At 55.3% G+C, this 10,575-nt stretch overlaps 1 protein-coding gene across 1 annotated transcript in view; it reads left to right on the forward strand.

Moving 5' to 3' along the window:
* The window catches only part of LMO1 (LIM domain only 1 (rhombotin 1)), a 36,630-nt gene extending 28,083 nt beyond the window's left edge, over nt 1-8,547 (forward strand). The window contains exons 2-4 of the mRNA XM_008584329.1: nt 3,592-3,805; nt 6,460-6,585; nt 8,160-8,547. Coding sequence (XP_008582551.1) covers nt 3,592-3,805; nt 6,460-6,585; nt 8,160-8,265 — 446 coding nt within the window. The 3' untranslated portion in view covers nt 8,266-8,547. The remainder of the gene's footprint in view (nt 1-3,591; nt 3,806-6,459; nt 6,586-8,159) is intronic.
* The last annotated feature ends 2,028 nt before the right edge of the window (nt 8,548-10,575 follow it).

A 10,575-nucleotide genomic window follows, 5' to 3' on the forward strand; every position in this document is an offset into this window, starting at 1 on the left:
AATTACTAGGTAATGCTTTAAAACCTTTCCTGAAGGAGCGCAAAGCTGTTTTTTTTCTAAAGTCAGGAGTACATTAAAAGGATTACCATGTAGATTTGATTTTTAGATAACACTAAAATGGATCCCAAATGGACTTCAGCAAAGGGATGCTATCTCCTTAATGGAAAGTGCATGGCCCCGAGGCTCAACTCCCAGAGCCAGGCGGGGGAGGGGGAGGGAAGAGGTGTCTGCAGGGGGCAGGCTGGCTGGGCTAGGAGGCAGGCAAGGAGTGAGAGCCCGGACCCTCTGGACAGCGCCCCCCTTCATTTGGGGGGCAGGAGACTGTGGATGCCCTCCTAAAGGCCCTTCTCTCCAGGAGTGTTTTCAAGTCTCCTGGACTATCCCAGCAAGAGAAACACAAGTGTGGGTGCTCTGTAAGGAAGGAAGAGGTGACTCCATTGCCTGTTTGACCCCTGAGCTCTTCCACCCTCCTGTGAGAAACACGGGATGGTTTCAATTTTCCTTATTGGGCAGGAGAGGGAACTAAGGCCCAGAGAGACCAGGGGATCTGCTCTGGACCATAGAGCCAGACGCTTGCAGACTTGGAGTCCAGTCCCAGGTCCATTCCACAGGCATGTTTGGGGTGAGGCTTCCCCCAGCACTTCAGCCTTTCCAGGCAGAGAAAGCTCAAGGGTTCCTCGGTGCTCAGGGGCCTCTTCAGCCAGGCTGGTCCTGGTTTCCATTAGTGGACATGGGACACTTTGGCAGAAGCCACACAGCTTCTATAAGAGTTTTCCAGAGCCCAGGAATCAGGGTTCAGCACCCCAAAGGAGGGGTGTCCAGGCCTTACAGATAACCTGTATGTGCCAGACTTAGCCTGGATGGGCACAGGCAGGGGGAGGGACACCTGGGGCTGCTTGTGGCTTTGCTCCTCATGACTTCCACGGGGTGCTCTAGGTGCCAGGTCCCACTAGTGATGGGCCCTGCAGGCTCTGTGGCCAGGTATGCTGGGGCCTAAGCTTAGGCCAGCCTGTCCAGGAGTCAAGCCAGATGGAAGAGGGAGGGGACAGGTGCTCCTAGTGCTGGGGTCTCCCACTGTCCCCCATCATTGTGGCTTATGACTTAGTGGGCTAAGTGTATTCCCTGTGTATGGATGCTCCAACCACTCACACACCCTCCAGGAGTAGCATGAGTATAGGGCCCTAGGAGGGGCTGGGGACTGCCAGGAAGGGACCCAGGCCTGCTGCAAGCCCAGATGAGCAAGGGAACATCAGCCTTGTGGGGGCTGCACCAGAAGCCTGGCCTGAGGTTTTCCAAGTTAGTATTTATATGCAATATCTGTGCTGGCTGGATGCTACCTCCACAAGCCCCAGACCTCCCCCAAATTCAGCCGTTTTAGCCCATTCCCCATTTTCCACACTTTGTACCTCCTTGTAGGTCAGGCCTTGGAAGGAGCCTCACAGCTGCCTCCCCCCCCCCCCCCCCCCCCCCCCCCCCCCCCTGGGGACTGCCAGGAAGGGACCCAGGCCTGCTGCAAGCCCAGATGAGCAAGGGAACATCAGCCTTGTGGGGGCTGCACCAGAAGCCTGGCCTGAGGTTTTCCAAGTTAGTATTTATATGCAATATCTGTGCTGGCTGGATGCTACCTCCACAAGCCCCAGACCTCCCCCAAATTCAGCCGTTTTAGCCCATTCCCCATTTTCCACACTTTGTACCTCCTTGTAGGTCAGGCCTTGGAAGGAGCCTCACAGCTGCCTCCCCCCCCCCCGCGACCCCCAGTCTCCCAGGGGTGCTGTGACCAGGCAGCGCCGTGCTGGAGGAGACATAGGCAGGCCTGAGGACATGAGCCCCATCACTCTCCCAGACCAATTAACCTTTAGAGCTGCATTAACGAAATTAGGCAGCAAACTTCCCAGCTAACAGACAGGCCCTGTGGGCACTGGAGGAAGGAGGGAGGAGAGAGCCCTCTGACCTCTGCCCACTGCAGCCTGGGCGTGCCCCTCCCTGCCTTCACCTGTCCTGCTGGTTTGGGGCTTGGGAGGGCCACCCTGGCCCAGAGGCCAAGCCCCTCTCCAAGAGAAGTCTGGGAAGGCAGCACGACTGAGAAAGAGCGCAGGACAGGGGAAGGGGCCCCAGGGTCTGTTTGATCAGTGGCCTATACTAGTGCCTCCCACCATCTGGGCCTGAGTTTCCCCATGTGTAGAACGAGAGCATTTGACTGGAAGAACTCTGAGGGCCTCTCTGACCTGACATCTGTGGCTTCTGAGACTGAGGCCCTTTGATGGCTGGTTCAGCGCAGTAGCCAGAGGAGGCGCCGCACGAGAGGGGGCAGGGGGAAGGGCAGTGGGCAGGAATGGGAGGGCAAGCAGGGGATGGGGCCAGATTCTAGAGCCCTGGAGGGATCAGGGGCACTTGGAGAGGATGGGGCCAGTAGGAGGACAGACTCCAGGGGCTAGTTGGAAAGCCAGGGAGGCAGAAGAGGTGGGCTCCAGGGTCGACCCATCTGTCCAGCTGCGCCTCGGTCAGGGGACAGGGAAGGAACACCCTCTGCCCTGTGTCTTCCCGAGGGCTGCTCAGGTAACCCGCCCCACACTTCCCTCTGAGCCTAGTCTTCTCACAAGGCCACATGGATGTCCAGACTCCTAGATGATGTCCGTCCTCATCTTCTCAACTGTCTCTCTCTGTGGCCCCAGGGGAAGGGACCAGGAGACCGTGCCTCTGTGTATATCCACGTGATGCCTGCACCTTGTGCCTGTGTACGTGGGGTGTACGTGGGTGCCCACACTCGCCTGCTGGGAGGCTCTGCCCCCTCCCCTTGTACTTGGTGCTTTCCTGTATGTTGGGAAGCTTGTATGGGACCTGAGAGGGGGCCAGTGGCTCAGAGACTCTTATCCTGGTAGGATGAGCAAGGATGCAGGGGCTGGGAACCTTCCCTCCCACAGGCCGGGGCAGTGGGAAGTTTGACTCTAGCCGAAGCATTCCCGAGCAGAACCCCAATGAGGCCAGGCCCAGCCGCCTCCCCTCAGCGGCCAGGAGCTCCAGAGCCTTCTGCTCCCTGCTGGGAGGGTCCCAGGGGCATCCGCCTTTCTTCTGGACACATCTGCAGTTCTACATGAACAGACCAAGAGGCTGTAGGCTACTCAGGTTGAAATGGATGAGGATGACTTGAGTTGGCAAAAAGATCTGGGGGCTCTAGTGGACTGCAAGCACATTGTGAGACTCCATTCTTAGGCCTATTGCTGAAAGAGCTGATGGGATGGTGGCTGCAGGAGGACGGCTTCAGGTGTCTTCTGGATCATACTGCACAGGGGGCAGTGCTGGGATAGGGAGGAACAGCTCAGGGAGGCTGGGCCTGAGGCAGTATGTGCCCTGGAGGAGAGCAGACTCAGGGCAGCCTCTGGAGGGACGGTCACAGGGCCAGGGGAACAGGTTGTGCCATGTAGCCCAAAGGGCAGGACCCAGGGCTGGGGGAGGAGGTTACCAAGGAGAGAGTGAAGAGCCCCAAACCTAGAGGGGACAGTGGAGAGGAGTGAACCCCCATCCCTAGAGGGATGTGCCCCAGGCCCAGAGCCGCAGGGCCCATTCTGCCAGCCTCTGTCTGTCCGCCCGCAGGCGTGCCGATGCTCTCCGTCCAGCCCAAAGGGAAGCAGAAGGGCTGCGCGGGCTGTAACCGCAAGATCAAGGACCGCTACCTGCTGAAGGCTCTGGACAAGTACTGGCACGAAGACTGTCTCAAGTGCGCCTGCTGTGACTGCCGCCTGGGCGAGGTGGGCTCCACCCTCTACACCAAGGCCAACCTCATCCTGTGCCGACGCGACTACCTGAGGTGGGCCTCTGCCACCCACCCCGCCCAGCCCTAAGCACCTGTCCTCCAGGGCCCAGTGTGACTCTGCTGTTGGCTCGAACCCAGCACCCTGTGTGCGAGGCCCGCATGTCCACTCATTCCTGATTATCCTGCCCCTGCCCTGCTTACCCCAGACCCGAGGAGCTGCCTGAGGGCAGGGCCGTGTCTTTAACTCCTTGGACTCAGTGCCCAGCACAGGGCCAGGGCAGGCATTTTCCCCGGGGCACTGGCCTGGCTCTGTCTCTGCCTTTGCCAGGTGCTTCTGACCCACCTGTTCCTGGGAGGGGACACCTCAGAGGGGCTTCGAGGAGCAGGTGGGGAAGCTCTGACTTGCCTGGGCCCTTCTTCCCTGAGGAAGTCTCCTTCTCACCTCTCTCCCAGTGCCCACCCCCTCCCTTTCCAGGTGGTCCCATATGCCTAGGGTGCTTGGCAGGTAGCCTGCCCTAGGAGAGCTTAAAGACCTGGGTTTGAATTAGCTCTGAGTCTTCAGCTTCTAACCTTCCCTGAGCCTCAGTTTACTCCTCCTTGAAGGGGTGGAAAGAAGAATGCTTCCCTGCCTTGCATTCCTCAGTCTGGCTCACCCTCCCCCACAACCCAGATCCTGTTCCTTGGGGCCGCCTCCCCCAATTAACCCTCCCTTAGGCCACTTATGACATCAGCAAGGTTGGAAGGAGGCCACAAAGCAGGGGCCTTGGCTGAGACCCAGAACCTGCATTTGGCTCTGTCGCAGGCTGCTGGATGGTGGCCGGACCCTGTGGGGAAGGAAGCCCTGTCGCATTAATTAACAGGTCGGGGCAAGGGCTTAGTGGGGCTCCCTCTGCTTGGGTCTTGGCATGTTGGGGGGGGGCAGGGTTATCAGTGGAAGCTCCCCTACTTCCCCAAAGAGACTGAGATTCACCTGCCTGCATCTTCTCTTTTAATTCCTGCCTTTTGCAGAAGTTTTAAAAAGTGATGCAATAAAATAGGATCTCCAACTTAGTGCTCTTGGCCAGGACTGGAGGCGAGAGGCTGAGACCAGGAGGAAGGGTTAAGGAAGGATGCTCTTGGGGATTTATCCCTTGAGGACCCAGAAGGGGCCTCCAAGTCTGGAGGTTTAGAGCATCCCTTGAGGGAGGGAGAGGTGGCAGATCATCCAGTGGATCCACAAGACTTGGAGAGGGAGGACCACGGTGCAGATGGGCTTGGTGGGAGAGCCAAAGCACCCACAAGCGTTCTGAGCCCTGCTAGCTGTGAGGGGCTGAAGTTATTTTCCTGCACTCTGGCAGAAGTGAGGAATGACTTTTGGGGCCAGGTAGGCCAGTGTGCCGGGATGGGGGTGTGGCTTCCCTGAGCTACTCAGCCGCTGAGAATGACTGTCCAGAGCCTGCACCTTCTGCAGCAATTGCACACTGTGCTGGTGGCAAGAAAGGCCCCTCTTGGCAGGCAGATGCTGTCACCCAGCCTTTGTCTGCCTTAATCTGAGCCACCAGGCAGCTCAGACTGATGAATAATGGAGCCAAGCTCGTCTGCAGGCAACTGAGCTTGAGCTGGACAAATCGGGGATTAGAGGGGCCTCCCTCCCACTTCTCAGTCCCCTTGCCTCACTTGGGGCTTGCTCCGTCAGTGTGGAGGAAAGAAGCAAGGAGGAGCCTGGTTGGCTCAGACCATTGGAACATCCAGCCAAAGACTGGCCTGCATGGGGAGGGATCAAACTCTCTGTCCATAGAGCTTTGCACCAGCCAGCAGCTAAGAGGAAGCTTGCCTCAAAGAGGCATTTGTGCCAGGTGTCCTTGGAACTTCCTATGGACATCAGTTCTGTTTTAGATCCATCTTCGAACAGGATCATCTGTTCTAGCATCCCCATTTTACAGACGGATAAACTGAGCTTCAGAGAAGGGAAAAAGGGACTTAGGCAAGTGGCACAGTGAGTTTGTAATGGAAAAAGGATTTAATAAAAGAGTGTAATTTTAAAGGTGGGGAGTCAGCATCCTTCAGTGGTTTAGAGCTTACCCTCTGGAGCAAGATCGTATCAATTGACAAGTTGTTTACCTCTCTGTGACTCATTTTTCTTATCTTTAAAATGGGGGATAATAATAGTATCCATCTCAAAAGACTGTTGTCAGGATTATATGAGTTCATCTTTGTAAAGCTCTTAGAACAGTACCTGACACATAGTAAACACTCCCTAGATGTTTGCTAAATGAGTTGTGACTGAGGATTTATAACATTTTTTCATAACCCTGTGAAGGGTCTATTTCTGTCTTTGTTTTACAGTTGAGGTAAATGAGGCTCAGAGAGACTAAGTGACTTGCCTGAGGACACACAGCCCATGATTGGTAGACTGTCTCTAGAATTCAGGCTTGTGTGAGTCTGGAGCCCTTGCTCAGCCCAGCCTCGTGATCTCCAGGTGTCCCGAGGTGGGCAGTGAGAGCTTGTGAGGGGGCCTTGGGATGGGCAGTGTTAGCCAATCCCTACACCCTCTCCCTGAAGGGATGTGCCAATTTCTCTGAAGCCTGATCTCTTGGCAGAATCTAAATGCTGCCATCAATGCTTTCACCCCCTGGCCCAGGCCCACCTGCTAAGCCCACAGAACTGAGGGATGGATAGAGGCAGCTCCCTGGCAGTCCCCTGAGTTCTCTGTGCCGTTCCCTCGGCAGGCTGTTCGGCACCACAGGAAACTGTGCTGCTTGCAGCAAGCTGATCCCAGCCTTCGAGATGGTGATGCGGGCCCGGGACAATGTGTATCACCTCGACTGCTTCGCCTGCCAGCTCTGCAACCAGAGGTGAGTGCTGGGCTGGTAGCGGTCCCCAGCCTGAGGCCTCCTGGGACAGGGTAGGAGCGCTGTATGCACATGTGGGTTCTGTGTGGGTGCGGCTGGGTGTGCATGTTGTCATGAGCATGCATGTGCATGTATGTGTGTTTTGTGTGCCCGAGCCCTGTAGCCGAATGTGTATACTCCAGTACTGGGTGTGCACATTTGTGTGGCACACTTCTATGTGAACGTCATGGATTGGCGGTATGCAGGAGTTACTGTGTGTGGATAGCGTGAGGTGCATGTGTGTGTATTTTTAAATGTCCGCACACAGGTATATGTGCATGATGGAGTTAATATGCACATGTACATGGGTTTTTAAACGTCCATGTACAAAGGTGTGTGTGTGTGTTCTGTGTGTGCATGAGGCAAATATGCATGTGCACACACTTTAAATGTGCATGTATGAGGGGATGAGGGCTGATGTATTCTTGTATCCTTGTGTCCCTGATCCTTGTGTGTATGTGTGCATGTACATGCATGTGCCTTTTGATGAGAAGAGGTTCCCAGACCTGGTGGGTGAAATTCCTTCAAGGAGTGGCCACTCACTCCTGACCCCACCTCTGTGATTCTGGTTCCAGTCCAGCCTCTTGTCTGGTCTTTTGGGCCCTACTCTGTGCCCCTGCCCTGTGGGAAGCCCCGGCGACCTAAGGAGCCAGAGCCCTTCAGCCCTGGCTAGGGTCTAGCACCAGAAGGCAGGCCCTTTTCTCAGGAGCCCCTGGGTCAAGTAGGAACTCATACAAGTATGTTCCCGGAGGTCAAGGTCCAGAGACTTGGCAGGGAACTCCTGTATGGCTGGGGGGTCTGGCCAGATGCATTGCTAGGAGGGCTTGGTGAAGTTACAGCGCCACCTGGTGGTTCAACTGGGATCTGCTGGTACTGGGCCAGCGACCCTGGGGTCTCACTAAAGGCTTCAGACACCCTGGGGACATCTTTGGGGGAAGGACTGGAATCTCCCAATACATGGGGAGGTCTAGGGGACAAAGGCAGGCCTTCCTTGGGTAGGAAAGGAGATAGTGGAACGGGTCACCTCCTGGAAGGATGCTCTGTGTAACCTACAGATTCTGTTTATAGGAAGAATGCCCTTTACTGCCGTCCTCTTAAGGTGGGGAAGGGAACAGAGGGATGGAAAAATTAGCCATTTTATCCCTTCCTCCTTCCCCATCTCTCCCTCTCTCCATCTCTCCTCTCTCGGTCTCTTCTTGTTTCTTTGTCCTCTCTCTTTCTTCCTTTCTGGAACTGGGGTAAGTTATTCCTGTACCAGCCCCCACTCCACAGGGGACCTGCCTGTGGAAGGCCTATGGCTCAAGCTTGACTGTCTGTCTGTCCTACCACCCCAAGCTGCAGGGCTGGCTGGCGGCTGGGCTGACCCAGGGTAATTAACCAGGTTTGCTGTGGGGCTTCTAGAAAGTTCAAGAAGCAAACTCCCCAACACCACCTCCCATGTGACCCACCTCCTGGGCCAGGCTGGGTCCTGTCTGGAGCCCCCACTACCCACTGGGACCCTTCCCATGGCTTCTCTCTCTCTTGCTTGGATTTTCCAGATTTTGTGTGGGAGACAAATTCTTCCTGAAGAACAACATGATCTTGTGTCAGATGGACTATGAGGAGGGGCAGCTCAACGGCACCTTTGAATCCCAGGTGCAGTAACGCCCATTGCCCGGCCTCCAGGCCCGTCTGTCTGTCTGCCCACCTGCCCACCGCCTGGCTGGCCAGCCACTGTCCTGTCACATCAGAACTTCTCCACCCTGGATGGGAGAGACAGCCCTTCCTCCACTGCTGCCACCTGTCTGTGTGTGACCCCTCCTGGGGCTAGGCTGGGCCTGTACAGTCTGTCTTCTGTATATAAATGGGAACATTTATTTTATGAGAAATGTAATGCGATTTTATTACTGGCGTGGATTAAACTTATGAATGTTTCCGGGGAGGTTACTCTGCGTTGTTCACATGACTGACACAGACCTGGGGTCCTCTCCCCTCTGTTGCTCAAGGGATAGGACATGGAGCAGGGTGTGGACCTCCAGCATGTGCTATTGTCAGGCAGAGGAGTAACGAGTTGGTTTCAGGGGGAGGAATCTGGAAGGAAGGGGACAACTCAGGGCTCTTAGACAGAGGTGAGAACTGGAATGTCCTACCCCTCCCTAGCAGAGCATACACCTTGGTCCTGAGTAGGCCCCAAAGAAAAGGGGCAAGCTGAAGCCTTCCCTACCCTGTGTTCCTGTGGTTCATTCCCGTACTGTATACCTGAGACTGACTGCCTAGATGAGGACCCAGCTCTGACCTCCACAGTAGACCCCAAATCCTGAGCCCCTACCATGGGATCACCATCCTGAAACCCATCTTCCCTTTCAGGGTGACAGGCAACATTTGTTGTCTCTGTCCAGCAGCTTGGGCCTGACCTGGGGCCTTACTTTCTGCTCATTTGGGTGAGAACAATCCTATCTCCCTGCAACTCAGTCCATGCAGGCTGGAGATATCCACTCAGTCAGCAAACCTCAATCTACTCTGTCTTAACCCCACGCTGCAAGTGGGGTGACCCAGAGCAAATAGGGCAAGGATGAATCATAGACCAGACACACTCCCTGCCCTTGAGGAGCTTGCTGCGGGGGTGAAAGGCAGAAGCCAGGGAGGGAGGAAGCCAGGAAATTAAAGCATGTTGTGGTGAGGACAGAATGCTGCAGGGAGACCTGGGATAGGCCAGTTCCCTCCAGTGGACAGAAGGCCACTTGTGACAACTCTGGAGTCAGAGACAGACAAGCCAATGGACATACATGTGCCAGCAGACAGGAGAGTGGGACACACTAGACAGGTGTGTAGGCAGAGGCAGGCAGACAGGCAGGTGCTCAGCTCTGGCCAGAAGACAGCCAGAGCCGCTGTCTCACCAGGGAATTTTGCACATACCTGGCTGAGCTAGGTTTACTCAAGGCAGCAAGGATGCTGTTTTGGTCTTGGCTACAGCCACAGTTCTAAGCACAGAGCCTGGAACTGAAAAGATATATCACTGAGTGGTATTAGGAGAGACTCTTTGGGTCCAAAGCCTGGATGGAGAAAGCTGTATGGACAGGCTCCCCCACCATCAGGCCACTTGCTCCTCCTTCCGCAGGGCTTATTTTCACCCTGGCCACAGCTAAAAGCCAGGGGCTGACGGAGCCAGATCGCTGCCTCCAGCTCTGCCTGCTCCCAGGCAGGGAGTGGCTGGCGGGGCTGGGCCCTCGCATCACCCTGCTCCCAGCCTGCTCCTCCACTGTGCAGTGGGAGGGTGGCTGGGTTCTCCTGGGTGCTGGACAAGGCTACTTCTCCAAGTTGTGGTTCTGTAGCCAGCAGCCCAATCCCTGGAAAGGGATTACTAGGGCCAAGGATTTTGGGGTAGGAGTTCTCAATTTTGGGGCCACTCACTTTCTGTGAAGGAGCCACACTCATGGATGTGTGAGAGAACAGAGGCAAGAGCCTGTCGGTACGGCTGCAGTGGGGTTTGTGTGAGACGTGGTCCAAGGGACTGTGAAACTAGAGAGCTGTCCATACGTGGCCACGTGAGATTGTGGAGAAGTTTGAGTACATAGAGACGCAGAGGGCTGGAGTCAATTATGAGGAATTTTCTTGCTCAACTTGAAAAAAGCAAATTATGCTCCTGGATTGTAGCAGAGCCCCCATGTCAGACCCTCCCTGGGTCCTTAGGCCTAGGATGGCTGTGCCCACACCAAGGGCCCCAACTCTTAACTTCTGAGTTTGCTGCAGATAAAGTTGTAACACAAGTTAATTACATGGTTATTGAGAGAGAGCAGAGCCACTTGAATGCTGTTTCTGGGCAATTACAATTGTTTCCAACAGAGTTACCATATTGCAGCCATGAAATAACGTGCCATTCTGCGGTAATTATGTAATTAACTTGTCTCACCACTCTAGGTTGCACAACAATTAATTCACGAACAACGAGATAGACTCAACATCAGGCAGGCAGGG

Source organism: Galeopterus variegatus, unplaced genomic scaffold (assembly GCF_000696425.1).
Source record: "Galeopterus variegatus unplaced genomic scaffold, G_variegatus-3.0.2 Scaffold3226, whole genome shotgun sequence".
NCBI classification, from domain to species: Eukaryota; Metazoa; Chordata; class Mammalia; order Dermoptera; family Cynocephalidae; genus Galeopterus; species Galeopterus variegatus.